This window comes from Chelonoidis abingdonii, chromosome 6, assembly GCF_003597395.2.
Source record: "Chelonoidis abingdonii isolate Lonesome George chromosome 6, CheloAbing_2.0, whole genome shotgun sequence".
NCBI lineage: Eukaryota > Metazoa > Chordata > Testudines > Testudinidae > Chelonoidis > Chelonoidis abingdonii.
In genome coordinates this window covers 97621152-97643440 of record NC_133774.1, presented here as the reverse complement: position 1 = coordinate 97643440, position 22289 = coordinate 97621152, and the positions used below count along the sequence as shown (strand labels likewise).

General features: G+C 41.1%; 1 protein-coding gene across 8 annotated transcripts in view; it reads right to left on the bottom strand.

Moving 5' to 3' along the window:
• The window catches only part of TJP2 (tight junction protein 2), a 96760-nt gene that overhangs the window by 34089 nt on the left and 40382 nt on the right, over positions 1-22289 (bottom strand). The window contains exon 1 of one of the 8 annotated variants that reach the window (XM_032801834.2): positions 22163-22260. The exons of 6 other annotated variants lie outside the window; for them this stretch is intronic. In XM_032801834.2, the coding sequence (XP_032657725.1) occupies positions 22163-22225 (63 nt within the window). In that variant the 5' untranslated portion in view covers positions 22226-22260. Of the gene's footprint in view, positions 1-16294; positions 16348-22162; positions 22261-22289 lie in introns of those variants that run through there. One more of the 8 variants, XM_032801836.2, reaches the window with a different exon arrangement.

The window sequence follows — 22289 nt, the reverse complement described above, 5'->3', positions numbered from 1 at the left end:
TTGGTTTGACACGATTTGTTCTTTACAAATCCATGCTGGCTATTCCCTATCACCTTACCACCTTCCAAGTGTTTGCAGATGATTTCTTTAATTACCTGCTCCATTATCTTCCCTGGCACAGAAGTTAAACTAACTGGTCTGTAGTTTCCTGGGTTGTTTTTATTTCCCTTTTTATAGATGGGAACCATATTTGCCCTTTTCCAGTCTTCTGGAATCTCTCCCGTCTCCCATGTGCACCCACGTATGTACGTACATACATACTGGTAACACTCGGTGCAGTGAACATTCCCTGGGCCAATACAAAATAAATCATAACATGTTGCCATTAACTGTCTGGATTCTGAAAATGGACAAAATATTGCAAATTCAAGACCAAGGGCAATTTAGAATACATTCCTAATCAATGACTGGAAATCTGACCTTTGAATTCTACATCATAGTTAATAAGATTCCAGTGCTAAAAAGTAGTATTTACAAGTGGAAACCCCCTCCCCGAGACGCTAATTTAGCAGCAATATGGTTTAGGAAGGAAAAAAAAGCATCCAAACCTAAGAAAATAAGAAAAACTCAGCACTGATGTTAGGGAGCCAGGGTAACAGATTTGGCTGGATTACATCTCCCACAATGCACCACAGTCTCCCTGCTTGCTGAGACGCTATGGTTCGTCAGAGAAATCACATGGCTGCTGCGCAAAGAGGAGATGTAATCTCTGGCCCACAGAGAAAAATGGGAGCATGAGGTACCCGAACCACCAATCCCATGGGGCACCAAAGTTGCATTTCTGAATGGAAATTTTCTGTTTATGAACAAAAAAGATGTTCACTTCAGTTTTTCAACTGAAAGTAGACATATTTCATGGAAAGCAAAAATACCATTACACAAAAACCCACTTTTCCATAGAAAAATGGTTTAAACAGAACTTTGACTAGCTTTAACAACTAACCAAGAAAGGGGTAGAAGTGAAGGAAGTAAGTACGTAAGCATAGTGTTTTTACAAATACAGTTAACTATAATAAGTCCACCTCTATTAGACTATCCCCATCTTAACGATTTTGAAGTGCGCCCAATGTTTCCAGTACAGTTGTTTTATTGCAGCAGCAGACCATTAAGCACACAGTTGTTTCTGTTCTCTTGGATGGTCAAAGACCCCATGAAGTGTCACAGAATTCACAGAAAAGAAAAGAATTCACACAGCCGATTCTGGGTACACCTGAAGGAGACTAGGTGGTCATGTTTTGTTATGGGGTCACTGGATGAAAAAAGCTTATAGTCCCTGCTCCAAGCATTATTTAAGGAACACCCAAAATAATCTCCACTCTTATCAAACAGTTTATAACACAGAAATACATCTTAGCATACACCAATACAAGCATATTTATGTTAATAATGCACCAATACTGTATCTCTAAAAATAGATAATCTAAGTTTTCTAATTCAGAAGTTAGCAGATCCTACAAATCAAGATCTAGAACTACAACTAGCAAAAATACACTATAAAAGTCAAAGCAGAGATTTTATGGAGGAGAGGAGCTAGTGTTAAAACCTATAGAAATATTTTTAAACATCTGTCTTCTCATCTAGCCTAGTGACAGAGAGATAGTGACAGACACAGAGAAACAGTTACGGAGTTAAAATCATTACTGTTAAAGCATTCTTGCCCTGGGTTGAGTAGATTAACCTACTTGCTGAAACACATGGTCAGCGAAATCATCATCTGCAAATAATGGTGCTTCCAGCTATTCCCGTGTCACCAGCTGGCCAGTATAACTAGACAGTTAAATTACTGCTGCTAGTTGCTACTTTGTTGTCTCTCTCTACCTTATTCCAACATGTGGGAGTATCCTGTACAGAAAAAAACCCTTGGGAACTGATGTGTCTTCTGTTCTGCTTTTCCAGTTTGTTTGTTTTTAAACTATATGCAGTACTGGCTTGGGGGCAGGGGATCTCAGCTGTCATTTCCATCTAGCAGTTTCCCTTGAAAAGAGCCTTAAAAATGTGAGCAGATATTAAGTGGTCTCTAAATTTGGAAGGACAAGCAACTGGGCTCAATTTCTGCAGCAACAGGCTGTGCGCTGGCAGTGGTAAAATCTGGAAGGACTCCTCCCACCAAAAAGCCAAAATATTTTTAGTGTAAAATGAGTCAGTCAGTTAAATTTGGTGTATATTTCAAATAGTCTTACTGTCCCTCCCCTTAAGATTCTGAGGCCAGCCCTGGGCATATTAAGGTGTCCAGTGATGGAGAGGAAAGGAATAGATTGGCCAAGATCAGAAGAACCATGTTTCAGAACACAAGCCATGCGTTACAACACAAGGACGTTGAACGTACCCTGAGCTGAGCCCAAAGAATGCACTAGAATGATGAGGAAACGGAGGCAGGGAAATGCATGTAGGGTTTATGATTATTATTATTATTATTATTTTTACAGATCTGTACATGTCTCGTGATTAAATAAAGAGCAATTCTGTGGTAGATTTCTGGGCAAAGTGTCTGTGTGTATATACCCACCACGTGGCCCCTTGAAAATGTAAACTTTGAGAAGAGTTCTGGGAGAAGGTGTGTAAAGATACAGCAGTATTCAGAGGGCTAGCACTGGCTCTGGGGTCTGGGCTGGAGACCACATGGTCACAGCTGTCAGGACAAGGTGCTAGACAGGATCTGCACCTTGAGATTGTGCCTGGACTTTGTTCAGGCTCTGGAGGCTGAACACCCAGCAGCGAGGTCTCTTCACAGCTATCTGGTAGACTGCCAGCAGTGGAGCCTGAGCAGATCAGTGTAAGTGGACGAGGACAGTTATGCTTAGAAATGTGTTAGCTGGTCGTGAAAAAAAATAAGGGAAAGAAAAAATCTATTATCAAGATAGAAGAACTAGTTCTTGACATACTGATAAAATTACACAAGCTATACCATGCACAGTATTGAATAGTCACCTTGGTAGTCTATCAGACCCTGAAAACATCTGCACTGCCCTAAATCTCCAACTAATAATCTCCTGAACATTATAAAATGTACTGCTGCTTGCCAGTGCTGAGATGCTAACCAATACTGACAGATTAATGGAAAGAAGGAGAATGAGAGGGACAGAAGGACTACGAATGTTATAAATCACCAGCTGAGGAGCTCTGACTGTATCAGAACTAGGATTTAACCCTCTATCACAGGAACAAAATTCCTGCTTTGTTAGAAATCATTATCCTAAGGCAGAAGATGGGTCTCTACTCTAAATGCACCAAGAGAAAGGCACCTTTTATCCTTGAGACTTTTTCATGTCATTGGCTAGCTGGAAAGAAATGCAAAGGGAAACTATGGTATTTGTTTCTTTTAAAAAGTCTCACAGGAACACAATGGTTACTGCATTACCCACACACAGAGAAAGAACTGCTGACAAGAGGCACAAGCAAAATAAATGAATCCTATTTATTTATCAAATTACTAAAAGTAACTATTTGGTGAGTTTACTCACGTTTTCCTTCAACTAGAACTGTGGTGTTTTCTATATAAATGAAACTTACTGTAATTAGCCAGTATGAGTTCAGTAGTGACTTCAGCCAATACAATACTTCTAATTAAAATATCACTACTAGGATTTGTTTAAATATTCCTAGTGCTCAGATACCAAGGTGACAGATGCCTTATTAATAACTAGAATAGATGGATCAGTAGCCCCTTGATTACAAAACTATTCAGGGGTGGAAATTTTGAATGACAGTTTGATAGAATAAAAATTATACTGTGTACAGAACACACAACCCTCGTGGATAATTATCACATATTTATACAATTTCTTATTACTGAGTTACCACACACTTAAACAAACAAAAAAACCCCACAATACCTGGTGTGAAAGTGTAGGGAGGGCTTATAACAAGATATAATGTAAAAACAACTCACGTGCCCTTTTAAAATCCTCAACTTTTTCACTGCACGTGCCCACATTCTCTGTAGAGCTTGAGCTGTCTTCATTGTTGCAGGGTATATAATCTGTTAGGGGACTATGTGCATCCCAGTCTTTTCATCAGTTTCCACCACTCAACAATGTTATGTAATTCTAATACAATAGTGGCCTACATACTCAACAAATCCTGCTGTCATTTCACACAGTAACACATCAAACCACAAAGAAGAAAAATCTAATACCTAAACAAACTCCACTTATAAGACACAAAAACCAAACTTAATTAAAGACAATTTTAAATGTCTTAACAGATTAATATGCAGGAGGGTTTTTTAATTCTAAATTATCAGTGAACACTGTAAACTTTTGCAGATTTATACCTACAATCTTTCCTCCTAGGCTTTATACGAGAAAGCTTCACAGAGAGTTAACTTAAATGTCAAACAGAGAAAAAGGCATTTGTGGCAAGTTTAGCGCGCGCGCACACACATACACACACACACACACAGAGAAAGCTTGTAGATTTCATCTTCAGTGTTGGAACACATCTATAAACTGTTGAAGATTCATGCAACATTGGAAAACATCAAGCCATTTTTCCACAGGACAGGTTTAATGCAAAGCCCTGCTTTGCAAGCTTGCCTGTGTAATCTCCTATATTTCTCTGCACTCACCAGGAGGTCTAGAATGGAAACAACATTGAGCTTCGAAGACAACTGCCAACAATGCATTCTGCTACATCAAGGACTGTTCCTTCAGCACCAACAAGGAGAAAGTTGTTTTGTAGGAACCTGGGACTAACAAGCTGGGCTTTGCGTCCCAAAGGAGTGTGGGGTTACTCAAAAATAACTTCATACTTTAAACAAAAAAGTTAGTTCACAAAATAGTTTTGAAATTTCATAGTTTTTCCTCCACCAAAACAACTAGTGGCATAGCAAATATAAAGCTGGCCTGATTTTTAAGAAATGCTGTTCACCCATAATGTGCAGCAAAATGGGGGCTCCACCCTGCAGGTGCTGTGCTCTCTGGCCTGACTTGGCAAACCTCTTAACATTAAGCATGCAAGGAGTCCCATTGCAGCCATGTGCTTTGCTAGATCAGGGGCAGAGTGCTCAGTAGCTGGTAGTATTGAGACCTAAGAGTTGTACATGCTCAACAACTCTGGAAAGAAAAAAAACAACCAGGCCAAAAGCAAGTAAAATACACATATTCCTCCGCACCCCCCAGACATTATATTAAAAAAAAAAAAATCACCAACAAAAATGGTCAGTTGCAAGAAATCCAAAGAGAGGGCACAGGTCTGGGATGGGTAAAAAGACTGACGTCACTAATACAGAATGATCAGAGACCCAAATTCAGAGCATGGATAGATGCGTTGAAGTAGAAGAATGGGTTAAATAATAGTAAAACGGGAAGTACAAATGATCTGGCAGGGCTTGTGGGAACAGAATTTAAAACAAATAAATAAAAAAACACCCAGAAGAACTTTTACCTGTAAATATTGTTGCTGTATCTCTGATGACTTCTTGTTGCTTATTTTATTTAAACAGGCAGCAGGAACTATTACATGGAAGCAGAGATTTTGGCACTCACTGGTAGCCCTGTCTTGGCTCTCCTCTTTGCCCCAGATTGAGCGTCCATAGCATTCCAAACACAAAGTAAATACTAAATAGGAAAAATGTAACAAAAAATGAAATACGTTGACAGTGCCTAGCCGTGAGAAGTTAAAAACTTGCAGGAGCACCCAGGATCCATCCAACAATAGTAGAACCAGACGTACAAGCCACATCTGCTTGGACCAGGGAGAGCAATTACAGTACAAGGGTCCTTGTTTGCTTGGCTCTTGCCAAACCTTTTGTACAGCAGAGTAACTGAGGGAGAGAGAGAAGAAAGACTGATTCTGCCAGAACAGAAAAGCTTCAATACAAAATGCCTGACTTTTCATGCTTCTGCTGCAAAACAAAGGGATGCTCTTCCCACATATATCAGGAAATAGGCACCCAAAGTCATATGTTGAGTAGGACTGAGCAGACTTTTTGGCTTGTTCGCCTCCAGAACGAGATATTTCAATATATTCACAATCGGAACTCCCCAAGCCACTGGTAAGAAGGCGACCTGAAGCAAACAACTTTCCTAGTGATGTATCAACAGCTCCCCACCACCTGTTCTCAGGTGGGCTTTGAAGACAGTCTTCATCTTGCCAGAGAGACCTGGGACCAAGCAAAAGGTGAGAGAAGGAGTCCATTACTGCAGGTGAGAATTCCCCAGGCAAAATTGCCACAGTTAGGTAGTGGATGGCACATGGAGATAAGAATCTTAGTGATCCACACTTCACGTGGATTCTAGTCTGGAGCTCTTTTTGGAGACAAACTGATTTACCCATTTCAGGATGTGAAGGTTTCTCTCTGATTCCTTGCGGACTTCTAAATAAACAAATTAGATGCTTGTGAACCTCTTCTCTGAGTGGAATGGAATGAGGATGTGAATGTTTTGCAGGTGATGCACAGTGAGCACGACTATGTCTCTTTTCACCAGGACTTGGGTCAGCGAAGAGAGGAAAATATAAAGGAGAGGTTCTTGACCTAGAGGGTCTCAGAAAATAAAGGAGAGAAGCCTGCTGCTGGAGACAGTTTCTTTCCATTGATTGAGATAAACTAAAAGCTTCCTCCTTGTTGCCACCCTCTGTTGAGGGGAAAGAGAGTCAGAATTCTTGGTGAGGCTGGTATTTGTTGGTCCTACCTCTTCCCCTGTAGCCAGAGAAGTGAATGGATTGGTTTACCGGATACCTGTATCTATACCTGCCAGGTCTATATGAGGAGAGAGGATACCTGACACCCCTGTTAGGCCTGTTGGAGGCACAGGAGGAGTTAGAGGCCTGAGGTTTTTCTTGATCTCCTGGCATAACTGTACTCTTTGAAAGATCCCTTAAGGCCTGGTCTAAGGTTTCCCCGAAGAGATGACTCCCATCATAAGGCAGGCCAACAAGTTTGAGTTTGGCTGAAAGTTCCCCACCTGTTAAGGGACGGAGCCAGAGGGCTCTCCTAGCCACTGTGAGAGTTGCTATGTTATGGGCAGCCAGGTGGAGGGAATCCTGGGCTGCATCATGAAGATAGCGGGATGCCAGATCACAAAGGGTGCACACCTTGCGAGATGACCTAGAAACAGGCCTCTTAGAGTAGGCCAATAATTTCCTTAGCCATTCCACCAGTGACCTGGCTGCATACAAGGAGTAAATGGAGACAGAAAGCTGGATGGTAGCAAATTCATAGGCACTCTTAAGAGCCTCATCTACCTTACATTCTAAAGGATCCATGAGAACAGTTTCTCCCTCATCAGGACGTGAAGATTTGGTGAATAGAGATGCTATTGTAGAATCAACTCTTGGTGCAGAGGCCCACAGGTTACCTTTCCCAGCTGGAAGTTTGTAAAGCTTAGCCAGATGAGTAGGTAATATAAACTGAGCATCTGGAGCCTGCCAGATGTTTTCAATTAAGGCACTGATGGACGGGTGAAGGGGAATGGTATCATCTGGCTTCTCCTCCACAAGATGGGGCAATTTCCTTGAGCCACTTCGTGAGGTATAATGTTTTAGCCTGAGTTGCTTCATAAAATATTTGCACAGATAGGGTAGATCCTCAATCAGGAATCTTCGAGATGAGTCTGTTTCACCAGATGTTTCCTCAGGCTCAGAGGACACCACTTCTCCTTCCTCAATGAAGTCAGAGGAGACTTGGGTAACCTTGGTAGAGGATCTCCTCTTTACTTCTATCAGGGATTTGCTGGATGAGTGTGGTTCATATGACCCTTCCTCCGGCTCAGAGGACATCACTTCCCCTTCCTCAAAGGAGTCACTTATAAAAGGAATCAGGGACATTGGTTGCACTGAATTCCCTTTGGCTGATAATCTTTTATACTCTCTGAAATCCATCTTCGCTTCCTTTGGAGCTCCAGGAACTGAAGTAAAAGGAAATGCTTTTGTGCAAAGTGGAGCTGTGAAAGCTCTATGTAAAGTCACTGGTCTGTGAATCTTAACAGGGAGTGCTTGGAAAGCAGAAGGAGCCCTTGCTTTCACAAATGCCTTAGTGATAAGAAAGGCACGGTCTGGCAAAAAAGTGGGAGGCAAGGTCACATCTTCCACAGATAATCTTGGAGCAGAGGGAGGAATAGGAGCAGAATTTCCTACCTCCCATGCAGACTTTTGTACTGCTCAAATAACTCCTTCAAAAGAGCAGCTGACCGGCATTGAGAAACAGAGTCCCGGATTGCTGAATGGCTCAGAGTTTCCTGGACAACGGAGATGAATTGGACTCATAAAAGTAGCTTGCAAAGGATGATCACAATGGGAACACTTCTTGCCTTTCTTCTCTTGCTGGTCCATTCTGGTTAACATCACAGATGTTGAGAAGCAGCAGCACAAGAAGTAGCATGCAACTGCTTCCCAGTGAAGCAAAGAAAACTGGGAAGATGACAATGCAGGACTGCAAGTAATGATGGCACAGTGCTATATGCAACATGATTGGTGCTGCTACCTGCCACTCAAGCAAAGCAAGGAACTACCTTTCTCTCCAGATGGATGTATTACAAGGGTACACAAGCTTGCACTGTAAAGTCAATGTCATATCACCCCAAATCAAATAATAAATATTAGTTGTTATTATACAAGTATTAATAGACACCCACTATATGGCACTCATTTAGCAACTGAATGCCAGTCCTTGAGAAACAAGACATGCTTTTCACATGGAAAGTAATTTGGTGCAAAGAGTTTTGTTCACATCTTTCTAAAGATTTGGCCCATATAGCACCATCAAAAAGAACTTTATAAAGAAAAGTACTATAAATCCCATTTTACCATGGAGACACTGAGGCATAGGGAGGAAGAGTGATTTAGCCATGATGGACTTGTCTTCACAGGGAGACAAACAAGGTGTGTCCTTAACTCTTTGAATTAGCTTGCTCTAGTTAACTAACACAAGGTAAAAACCTCAGTGCCTCCAAGGTAATCTATTGTTTTCACACAAGTTAGCAGGTCAAGGTAAATTCTAGGCTCCTCCATAAAGTCTAACTCAACTTACTAACATGGGTGAAGACTAAAAACTGCGTTGGCTCCACTAGGATTTTACCATGTGTTAGCTCTTTATGTCAAGTTAACTAAGCACACACATTTTTGCTTAGTGAAGAGACACCCGATTTCATTGGCAGACCTAGGAACAGAACACAGGCCTCTTTATTCCCAATCCAGTGCTGTAGCCACTGGACCATGCTGCCTCCCAGCTTTCTTCCCTCCGTTCTAGCAGCAAATGTCGTCATGTTTTGCAAAGAAAGGCTGTATCTACAACAGGAAAATTAGGAAGAAACATGAACTCAGGACGGAAACTGAAGTTAGAGCCGCAAAATTTGCTGTTGTTTCTACCCCTTGCTGCAGAATTGTACCACAGAATCCAGGGACCGAGAGGCAGAATTTAGGACCAAACTACTATAGACCCCACAGGGCACTGGCTGTAGTGGACATGGGTATGGTTATCACACTACTGAGAGGAGAGTTAGATGATACTGAAGTAAAAACATCCAAGTCTTGTTTCCACTACAACTCCACTGTTGCAAACATTGGTGGAGAATTAAGAAGTCCAACTTCCCTTGTGTGGACAAGGATCGAAGGGTAAAGCATTTCCTATTGAATTATAATCAAGTTTAGGCCTTTAGTACACTAAGGAGATTTTGCAAATGTTTTCTAGAGTTGCTAAAACTATTTTATGATTTAAAAAAAAAAAATCTAATCCTGTTCAGAGCAGAGTTTGTTAATATGATCTTTAACACACTGGCAAAGCCAGCTACCTGCTTAAACTTGCACATCCAGAGTTGTTAACATGATAACATGAGGGGAAGCGGGAGCCCAGCATGCGGCATCCCCTCGGCAGTAGCTGGGGCTCCCCTGTTAAGCAGGCCCATCAAACCCTCACTCTAACCAGCCCTACCCCCTACACCTGGACCTCTCCGACGAGCCCCCAACACCTGATCCCCATCACACTGATCTCCAACCAGCTACACCTGGACCCCAAACGCATCAAGCCCCACTCCCCCAGCACCTGGACCCTCCCACTACACCCCCCACACCCAGACTCCCCCCTGAGCCCCAACCACCTTCACCTGGATCCCCTGGAGAGTCCCACTGACCCTGCACATGGAACCCCCCAACAAGCCTTGGTGCATCCAGATCTCCCACTGAGCTGCCTGCACCCAGACTGCTCCACACAGAAACCTCTCACCCCACACCAGGATCCCCTCACACTGAGCCCCTCCACACTTGGATCCTGCTGGGTTGAGCCTGCCCACCCTCACCTAATGCACCTGGCGCAGAGGGGCAGGGCCCCAGGGTGTTTCTGAGGCAGGCCCAGCCCTTGCACTGTGTCAGGGTCCGGTGCAGCCTCACTCCTGAGTCTCTGTACCAGGGAAGGTGGGGGCTTCAGGGTGATCTCCCACCTCAATGCAGCCAGTGGCCTGTGTTCCCCACTGCCATGCTGGAGCCACATTTATTTATTGAAAAATAAAATTTGCAGAATTTTAAAATAATGTGCGCATCATTTTTTGGTGCAGAATTCCCTTAGGAATATCCCTGGCATGGTTTTATCTATTTTTTTTTTTACTGCCACTCAAGTCACCTTAAATAAAGCACATTAATGACCAGGCATATAATTATCTGGGGAGTGATAAAATAAGGGCAATTTTGAAAAACATAAGTAAATAAAGGATATTATGAAAATGTTGCTGATTTTGGCTTGACTTGTATTAAAAAAATCTTCCAGTAAGAAGATACACCCATTCAAAACATTTCAGTCTGCCCCACTTTCTTCTAAAATTGTGAAGGCCGAGAGACTCTAAAAGAGTGATATGGAGCAATCAGCTTGAGACATCAAAAGAGTTCTCATTTTCAAAGCCTGGGGGTTGAAAAGCAGATCCATGTAAAAATGTCTCAAGTTTGGTACCCAAAAATCACTAAGAGCCATTGAAAAACTCAGAAAAAATTCTTTGCAGAATTCTCATTCCACCGTTTCTTATATTACTTAACAATTACCTTCTCTACCCATCCCCTTTTACCTTTCCATTCTCCACCCACCCCGCCTGGATTAACCTTCCAAAGATGTTTACTTAAACTTTTCCATCTCTGGGGATGTGTATTACTGAGGGGAAAAACAAAATTAAGTCTATAATATTAGATGGAAGAGAAAACTCATTTCCTTCCCTCGTTCCTCACACTATATGTTAAAATTAAGTGAAGAATTTAACAACAGGAGTTGAAATTTTCTCTCACATGGAAACCTAAATGCATTGACAGAAGTGTACTCAGACTCTACAAGTACTCCTGTTCTTTTTTCAGAGACCAAAGGAACCATAGAGTTAAATGCTAAAACCCAAAAATAGAATAAGAAACCCCAAATCCCTCCAATGGTCCATTAGCTATATAGACATCACTTCTGTATACTGTGGGCCTGATCCTCAGCAGGTATAAATGAGCACAGCTTCTTGTCCCGATCCAAGGCATGAACATTATACACTCCATATTCCACTAGATGGTGCAATGATGCAGCTACAGAAGTCAGGACACAGACTCTCTCATATGCAGAGTTATGTTGGAAACTAGAAGTATAGGGTGGGGGGGTTAAACATTGACGATAACAACAAAGCAGATTTGGCGTAGAATAACGCACGCTTTGGTTGGATTTTTCTGCATATTATTTTTGGCCAGAAAACCTCAATATGCTAGTGCAATGACAACTTTCCTTAATTATCTCTGCAACAGAGTGGACTCGAAATGTAGCTGAGTGAATAGCATATTATAAAATTATTCAAGCTATAGTCCAGAAAAAAAGGCCAATCTATGAACTTTTCTTATTTCTCTACCTAATATTCCTCCAGATTGATAAAAGAGCACCCAGAATAGATAGTAAAATACTAGAGAGTGCCTACATTTAATCTGAATAGATCAAATAAATAGAAAGTCACCTTTTCTAGACTAATCTGCAGATTTTGCCACATTTTCGGGCCAAAAATACAGTGGCTATAATTTAATGGTGAGGTTTTCACAAGCTTCTAAGGATTTAGGAGCATTAGTTCCACTGGTAGACAAATGGGACTTGTGCTTCTAAATCATTTTGGTACTTTTGAAAATCCCACTCTATATTTTTGAAGTGCCTTTCATCCAGCAAGCTCTCAAGTCCCATATTTCTCTCTCCTCTGTCATACTATGTATGGCTGCAGTCCAGACGCTAAGTCATACATATGTAAGTCGTACAGGGTACATCTACACTGCAAAAAAGACCCATGGCAGGGAGTCTCAGATCCTGGGTCAACAGATTCGGCTTTGCGCTATGGGACTAAAAATAGCAGTGTAGATGTTCAGGCTTGGGCTGGAGCACGGGCTCCAAGATAGGGATACCAACTTTCTAATCACACAAAACCAAACACTCTTGCCCCGCCCATTCTCCAAGGCCCTGCCCCCATTCACTCCATCCCCCCTCCCTCCATCGCTCGCTCTCCCCAGCCCTTACTCACTTTCACCAGGCTGGGACGGGGATAGGTGTGGGGGTGGTTGAGCACTCCAGCTGGAGATGTGAGCTCCAGGATGGGGTGAGACATGAGGGGTTCAGGGTACATGACAGGGCTCCAGGCTGGGACAAGGGTGCGAGAAGGGGTGAGGGCTCTGGGATGGGGCCGGGGATGAGTGGTTTGGAGTGTACGAGGGGGCTCCCATCTGAAGGGTTCTGAGTAAGGGAGGGGGCTCAGGGCTGGGGCACGGGGTTCAAGCTCTGGGGCTTACCTAAGCTCCTAGTTGGTGGAGCAGTGGGGCTAAGGCAGGTGCCCCTGCAGCTCCCATTGGCTGCAGTTCCCAGCCAATGGGAACTGCAGAGCTGGCACTTGGAGTAGGGCAGCACGTAGAGCCCCCGTGGCCAACCCTGAGCCTAGGAGTTGGACATGCCTGTCACTTCCGGGAGCCGTGCAGAGCCAGGGCAGGCAGGGAGCCTGCCTTAGCCCCACTTCACTGCCCACTGGACTTTTAATGGCCCAGTCAGCTGTGTTGACCAGATCCACCAGGGTCCTTTTTCAACCAGGCCTTCTGGTCAAAAACTGGATGCCTAGCAACCCTACTCCAAGACCCAACCTCCCCTTACTGGGTTCAGAGCCCAGGCTGTAGGCCAAGCCCGAACGAATATCTACACTGTTATTTTTAGCCCCATAGCACGAGGGTGAGTCAGTTGACCTGGGCTCTGAGGGTATGTCTGCACAGGGATTAAAAAAACCTGAGGCTGGCCTGGGTCAGCTGACTCAGAGAGTGGGGCCTCAGGCTCCAGCCTGAGCTCTGGGATTCTGGATTACATTTAAATTCAATACATTAAACAAAGAAAAAAAACACAAAAACCTCACCCCACAGCAAAACCATGACCTGAAAGAGTTCCTACTTCTAACTGTAAGCTTGTAAAGCAACTTGTATTTTTTGAAAGAAACCCTGTTCCTTCCAACACTTACACACAAGGAATAACTTTTTCAGTGGGAGTAGTCCCATTGAATTCAAGTGCTTACAGGTTTTGGGCCTTGGTCTTCATTCTTACCATGAAAATGTGAGTTTGTACCTGGAGGTGTGAGCAGAAAAAAGTAGCAATGAATACAGAACTCTGGGCATTTAAAATCTGAGACAATACCTGGGCAGTACTACTTCAAGTTAAGAAATTCGCATACAATCTTGTACCCAATTTGGAGGAGAAGAGGAAAAAAAAGACTGAGTCAGATTTTTATTTCTAAAAGAATTGGAAAATGGACATTACTTCAGAAACAGTGGAATTCTACTGCGTGTATATGCGCATCACATACCAGCACAACAAATACCCCATGTCAATATAAATAAAAAACTATTTTACACTGGAAAAATGGATCAGGTTGTATCCAAATATAGCTGTGGTGGAATAGATCACACCTACCAGAAAACTTTAAAAAGCCATGACAAAAATGTGGCTTAGTTTGTTGCAGTGGCAGGTCAACCCTCAATATCCCATGCATTGTATTTCTTCAAGACTCTAACCGAGAACCATTACAGAATCATGCTGTACTAGTTCCTCTATTCCCCCCCAACAGGAAATAACCAATCTAGATGTGGAACAACTTCAACTAAAAAAAGCAGCAGCCATTTCAGCCAATAAAAAATTATATCCTGTTTTAAAAAATAAAGCCAAAATATTTTACATTACTTATCTTTTATAGAGGCTCATTTCTTCCTCTTGAGAAATAAGCCTCTGGAAACTAAAACATTCCCTGTTCAAAATTTTGTTCCTTTGTGTATGGTGGCTTATCATCAGAGAGAAAGGCAGGAACTGATTGTCATAAGTGTCCTGAGAGGTACAGGCTCACTCCTGTGAAGGAAGTAGTATTTTTACAGTCTTGGCCATGTTTATTTATGTCCCCATCATGCTGTTGCAGTTGCACAGAAAATAAAGAGCCTGCTTCTCGAGATTTGGGCATGCCAGGTAATATAATATTCAAATGGCTAAAGATCTGACAAAATTAATAGCTTGGCTTCCTTTCTCCCCCTTCTCCCCCCATGAACATAGTGATGTGTTGGCAAAACTTCAAGATATCTGGAAAGGTTTCCTGGAAATTAAATACACTATAATGTGTGTTGGAAAATAAATTCAGCCCCTTAAGTAAAAAAGGGGAAAGATCTAAGATTTTTTTCTTTATTAAATTTGTTTCCTCTTTCTTGATATTCATCCTTACATTTATCTCATCCTGCACCACTTATACAAAATAGTATAATATAAATCTCATTTTAAATGTACTGCAACAAGGTTGCATGATTGAAAGGACACCATAAAACTGAAGTCTAGTTAAATTAAAACGAATGTTAAAAGCAGTTTCAGTTACTGCCTGTGTCTCCCTGTCAATTCTTGTGGTTTCACAAGTATATTTTCTAATTTTAAACACTGTTTTACTCTCCCTGTTGCTGCATAAGAGACCCACACATAAAAAATGGGAAAACAATTTAAAGCCCCAGTCCTGCAAACACTTTCACACAAGCTTAACTTCAAGCAGGAATGTAGTCCCATTTAAGTCAGGATGTAAAATTAAGTACCCAGTACATGTTTGCAGGACCAGGGCCTAACTGATCAGGGAAAACAGCAAAACCGACTGCACAGAGTACTGACAAGTGCACAAAAGTACACAAACTAAGATAGAAATAAGGACTTTTCCACCCCTCAACTATTTTATTCATAGACATTGTATATGTTACTTGTTACGAGGGCAGGTAAACATGTTCAAACAGGAGCATGGTTTTTAAACAGATGCTATCCTTGAATGTAAATGAAAACAAACATGCCTCAGTTAATATAATAGCTCATGGGTGTCCAAGACCCTCAACAGTAGTTTAGAGTCTTCTTGCTCAATTGGTATGATATCGACTCCAAAAGTAGATTTTCTTGCACAATACGAGTACCATTATATTATGCCTTAAATGATAAACAAAATAATCAACGTTCCCTCTCCCCAAACAAATCAATATCCAATACTTTAAGCAGTAAAACTATAGCCAGCACTAGCACAGAAAGTTCCATCTATGTAGTTCCAATGACCCTGCATTACATAAATTATCATCCAATAAATAAAACCACTAGCTCTAAAAGAACAAGTAGGGTATTGGTGTAGTACTGTAAGTAACTTACTTTTTTTTTTTTTTTAAGCACGATTCATTGCTAGGATAAAAACCAGGCAGGTCAGCATTTATACCTAATCATCCAGTCATAACATAAGACAATTCAAAACAAAATTGTCAGTTTTTCAGCATGGTCCCAGCCAAATTAGATTTTCTTTTCCCATTAACATTTCTCCTATCCTTTCTTCTAGCTTTACTAACAGAAGAATGATAGGCCATACTCTTCCAGGCATTACTGTTGCTATAAAAGTGTTCCTCTGTAGCAATAAGAAACAGATTATAAGCAGTCAGTTTAGCTCTCTTTAGGTTTGGACAGTCTTTATTTTAGAGAGTGTTCAAAGACCAACACGCCCCCCCCACCTCCACCCAATACTACATACTCACAACACGGTTCTCTCCAAAATATACATACCACATGCGAGGCAGTACCCCAATCACATAGCAGATAAAGACAAAATTTTAATCAACTTTATCAACCTTGAAGGGTCTCTCTTTTGCTCAAATAATTCAGACCTTTGGAAGAAAATAATTCTGGCATTTTGACTGACACTATCAAATTAATTTAATGTCTTTATATGTACTTCGACATGGCCAATTCAAATAATTATGAACCATGGAAGTACACTAAGTCACCTTGCAGAGAGGTGAATTAGAGCAGTAGCCACAAAAAACTTCTGCCATTTTTGAGAATTCAGACACTGACCTCTTTGTCTATTGTATCAACCACTGTAAACTGTTTGTGCTGCAATTGTTAGATCTTCGCAACAGCAGGCGCAGTCTAACCAAAGGAAGAAGATAAAATTGTGAATGTGTCAGTGTGTGAGTTTGATATATTAGCAAACTCTTTACCAAACTGCTAGTTTCCATTGGTCAGCACATTGTGCAAGTATAATCAGTTCTGCCACTCTTTAAACTGCTTCCTGAATTTTCATCTCTTCCTTGGCCTCATCTCACATGGATTTTGTGATCTGTGGCCCATCAAGTCAGTAGTTCAGACTCCCCTCACCCTCCAAAAAAATCTCTCAGTTAGCTCTACTTTTCCTCCAGAGGTGTCTCAGGGGCTTGCTCTACACATGCTTCACTGGGATTGCATATGGGGAGTCAGCAATGAACCTGACTCAGGGTACGTCTACACTACCCACCAGATCGGTGAATACTGATCAATTTATCAGGGATCGATTTTATCGCGTGTACACTACATGCAATAAAATCGATCCCCAATCGCTCTGCCGTTGACTCTGGAACTCGCCGCCACCCTCACGGCCAGGTAAATCGACCTAAGATATGCCGACTTCAGCTACGCTATCCGCATAGCTGAAGTTGCTTATTTTAGTTCAACACACACCCCCAGTGTAGACCTAGCCTTAGTCATTCATCAATTTAAACATCCACCTGGCTTCTGATGAACCAGTCCATGTTTACAAATTGAGAATTCCCAAAGTGGTGAAAGTTGAGCCTGGTTTTACACACATCCACCAGCTAACTAGATTTAGATTACACTGACTTAAAAGCTAGATTGGGACCAAGCCCACCCCATACTTGATCATATTATCCCTCATCAAGGCTATAGGTGTGGGGGCTTGGGAAAACAGAGTCTGCATGCCAGGTACTCGCACTCCTCCCAAGCAGGTGGGCAGAGAAAGGATGAAGGATGTGGAGCTTTGATTTTGCCCAACCTCCTATTCAACATACCAGCTACCATGAAGCAGGGGGATTAGGTGAACCACACCCTATAAAGAGCTGCAGTACATTAACTTTCTCCCACATGAGCAAAAGGGAGCAGAAAAGGAACCACGACTAAATTTCCTCCCCAGGGTCCCTCCTGGAGCAGTGAACCTGCATTTTTATCCTACATTGAGTCTTTAGGCTAGGTAAGAACTAAATCTTCTGAGATAGCATCATAGGAGCATCCGGTTTACTAATTTAAAATTATGTTGATCCGTAAACTTACACACATTTAATGTTAGGACTCTACAAAAATGAATTACTTCAAGGGTTGCCTCCATTTGCCTGATCTTATGACAATATTCCGTGAGATGCTGTGAGGGTAACTCACCTACATGCTCATTCTGCCAATAGCCTCCTTAGTGCTTTTGGATCAGAGAGAGAGGGAGATAAGAGTAATGTAACAAAATGGAAAATTCTTGGGTTTTCCACCCCTCTTCTCAAGAGACTAGAGAGAAGGGCAAGGGAGGGTAAAGTTCACTACCAATGGCAAGAATTTTATCCTGCCCATCTCTGAACTGGAATGTTACATTATTTTCTGTTTGATCATCTTCTCTGGGCTGTCTTTTCGATCAATGTTAGCTAAGCCTTACTTACGCTGGGTAGATCCTATTCACATCAGTAGTATGGGACTACTGGCATGGGACTACTGCTCACCAGGAGTTAGGGTTCCAAAATCAGGCCCTGAGAAATGCAAATTAGTGGCATATTAAAAGGACATGACTATGGGGAAAGTGGAAATCACAGTGCCTTTCATTTTACAAACCAAAAAAGTACAGCATTTATACGCAGTTTTGAAGAATCCAGTCCTCTGGTCTCAACCCTACCCCTGGAACTATGAAGCATAATATCATCAGTGAGGAGTATCTCTGATGCAACAGTCCTTGATAAGAAAGGCTGATTATAAAAATAAAAATATATCCTGTTTGAGCTAATGCGCACACAAAAATCTGGTAACTCAGTAAGTGGCCCAACAGAAGTACAGCCAAACAAATCAAACACTTGCCCAAGAACATATATAATTACACGTTAAGTAATATTTTTGGAAAGTTAGAAGTGTTTGAAAACAAGTTTAGAATGAAAATGTCTTCAACTATGACTGTAGCATCACTATAACAACATTATGATAAACAGAACAATAAAGTGTCAGAGGGGTAGCCGTGTTAGTCTGGATCTGTAAAAGCAGCAGAGAATCCTGTGGCACCTTATAGACTAACAGATGTTTTGGAGCGTGAGCTTTCGTGGGTGAATACCCACTTCATCAGTCCTGCGTCTGACGAAGTGGGTATTCACCCACGAAAGCTCATGCTCCAAAACGTCTGTTAGTCTATAAGGTGCCACAGGATTCTCTGCTGCTAGAACAATAAACAGTCACATGCGTGTGTTAAGCTAGAAATATAGCTTATAGAAATGTAAGGTTTCAGTTGTATCTGAATGCAAGACCGTACTTGTTACATACACTATTGATTTGCTTAGCTATCATCATGGTAATAAGGTAAATAATTGTTTAAAAATAAATTGATATTGCAAAACATCTAAAAGCATCCTTATTTTTACCTCTAGAATAACTCGATTAGATTATTGCATGTGAAATTGAGGTTATCCATAAAACCATTTAATTGTGGAACCAAAATATTTCATGTCTCCTGAGATAGGTCCATCTCAAATAAATATTCTGAATTACGCAGAAGAACCCTGGCCATTAGATGCAACAAATAATTCCACAATAGCAGACAGATTTTGCAGTGTCAGCTTTGGAACAGAGAACAAGATATAATTTGAGCCAACTGCTGAGCCTGGAAGAAAGCAGCACAGTTTAAAAAAAAAAAAAAAAAAAAGCCAACAATTTTCTTCTCATAGATCTCTTTGTGAAGCCTGGTATGACAGCATAACTGGATGACCAACGTTCCCCTGACAAGCACATGAGACTCAAAATTTCTCAAGCTTTATAAGTGACATTTTACCAGATAAGAGCCTTTGAAATGCCTTGTCAACACAGACTGGAGAAGAGAGAGTAAAGGAAAGACTAACATCATAGCCCTGTGGTTTGAGCATCAGCCTACTAAACCCAGGGTTGTGAGCTCAATCCCTGAGGGGGCCACTTAAGGATCTGGGTCAAAAATCAGTACTTGGGCCGGACTTATGACCTTTCAGGGTCCCTTCCAGCTCTATGAGATAGGTATATCTCCATATATTACATGTCATATACTGCATATGTACATTATTTAAACTATAACTGAATATACACACATCTCACTTCTTGCAGCTATATCAAGAAACGATTAGGTCAAGACTATCTTGCATTAATCTCTTTTGTTGCTGTTGACTGTATATCAACAGGACATCTTGCAAGGCACATATATTGTGGATGGCTGCTGATGAAGCAAATATTGATAGTGGTATGTTTTTGGAAGATGAAGAAATTGGCTCATTTTGTGCTGCCTGGTTATTTGGTATTACCTCTCTATTTTATTTTTGAAGTCTTTACAGAACAATGTAATCAATGCTGGTAGGAAAAACACAGAACTCTGAGTTTATGTCTGGCGGGTGAAAAGTATTTTCAAAATACTGTTTTAAAATGAATGTATTTGTATTGTAAGTCCACTTATTAATTCTGTCAGTGATTTAGGATTTTGAACAACTTTTTCAAAGAGATAGTTCAGTTAATCTGAAAGCAAATTTAAAAAAATACTACAATATCATTTACATAAAACCCCAATGAAGTTGCCTTACCACTGATGTACAAAGGACACAAGTTAGGGAAGTTGGTGTAGTAGTTGGGTATTTGGGGTTTATGCCAGCTGAGAACTCTTCTGTAATCTGCTCTACAGAAATTCTCGGTTGGCCCGTTAAGGCCACATTCTGCCATCTAAACAGTTTGAAGTGGCTGGAAAAGAGAGAAACTGTTCCATGATTCCCTAAATTAATGCAAAACTCCACAGGTCCCCATAACACCTTGAACATGTGGTATTATTAGGTAAAATAATTCATGTAGCAAAATGGTTTCCTTATAAGGAAAAAAAAATCTGAATTCTCACACGCTGATTCATAATTGTGCTTTTAGAACTGCTCTACAGCAGTTAGTCAAAGTTTTCCATCACAGAACCTTTTTCTGAGATTTAAGGGTGGGCTACTGAGCTCATCATAGAATGTCTTATTCCAGGAATAATTTCATTTTTCACATTGAATATATGCAACAATTGTTTTATTTTTTTAAGTGACAAAGCAAGCATTGTGCACAATGCCAATCTCGAGATTTCAGATCCCAGGGCTCCCAGAACAGACACTGTGGCTGTGCAAGGTCAAGCTTAAACACTCACCTTGATCTGTGTAGCTCAAATCGAGTCTAGACGGACCACTCCTAGGGATAAGATAATCAGTCGGTTTTCACAAGGGTTTATATGTCTATATTCAGTCTAGCAGCACAGGTAACTAGTTATTTCTGTTACAGTGGTTCCCAGAGACTCCACATCAAGATTGTGCTAGGTGCTGTACAGATATATTGTGAAAGATCATCTCTTCTCCCAAAACTACAAACTTGATTTAGAAAGATGAAACAGGTGGGTGCAGCAGACAACAAAGAGAGTAGGATGGGGAGAATAGGGTAACAGTAATGGAAGCACAGCATTACACAGATTACTTATGTATATAATCTGAATATTTCAAGGGTAGTTTTTATTTTATTTTTTTTAAAACAGGAAAGAAAACTGAATTATAGTTTATGTGGCACCTGGTGTGTGTCCACATTACTATACTGACATATTATATACTTATTTAAAAAACAAAGAAAAAAAATCCTACCATAAAACATACAGAAAATGGTCTGAGACTAACAACTGATTTCACAAATCACTAAACAAGTTACTTTTTATTTACTGTGGCCATTGGTCATATTTTAACTGGGAAACTAGAGATAAGAAACTGTATTTCACTAATAATCACCTGAGCCCCCAAGTCCCACAATCCATGTATACTAAAAGCAAAAAAGAAAGTTAATTGTACGACACTTAAGTCAGTTATTTTAGTTTGGAAGAATGCAAAAAAACTAAATACTTTTGCATGAAATGTGCAAATTATTTTCTTTAAAAAAAATTAATTTAATGGCTTACATGTATAGTAGTTCTCTGCTCCCAGTAAGAACTATTTTTGTCCAGAGCACAAATAATATGTTTAAAAATATAGAATGCATGAAGTCAAGCAATTGAAGTTGAGTCTCAGACCAAAAAAAACCAAACCATAACATATTTTAGAGCATTCCAGGACTGATGTTAATTACAACAAAGCTCATTAGGGTTTGATTTAAACTGAAAATCCAGGAGTTTCATAATCCTTCAACATTAACCCATGCTGCTGCTAAAGAGTTAGAAAATAGATCTACGATTGCTGGAGCAGAACAAATCAGCCTAACTCAGGCCCATAATAACTGCAAACTTTTTTTCTCATATCCACAATTCCTCTCTGTTTGTATAGTGTAAAGCACTATGTAAACCTATAGTGGTATGAATTAACAAAGCAAATGCATCCTAAAGTGAGTTTCACCACCAGTGGGGGAGGAAAACAGGGCCAGAGCAGCATTTACGTCAACAAATGCAGGATATTGTTGCTAGAAAAATTATCATTGTCAACAGTCAAGTAACTTCATAGGCAGCTTTTTATTCTTTGAAAGAATTATTGCTATAGATTTAACTGTGCCTGCCAACTGAGAAAGTTTCAGCTACAGCAGGGCTGAGCAGATCAGTATCTCTGCTGTAGTCCCCTGAACTCCTTCCAGCTTCACAGAACCCCCTTAAAAGAGAGGAGGGGGAGAGAGAGAGAGAGAAATTATGCCAAAACAGAGCACACTTACCCCGAGCCATGCCGAGAGCTCCCGCCCAGGGTACAGCAAGGGATCTCCTCCTCTGGCCAACATCTCTGAGGTATCGCGCTTGGGAGGGGAGATGCAGACACACCCCACCCCTACCCCGCCTCCCTTT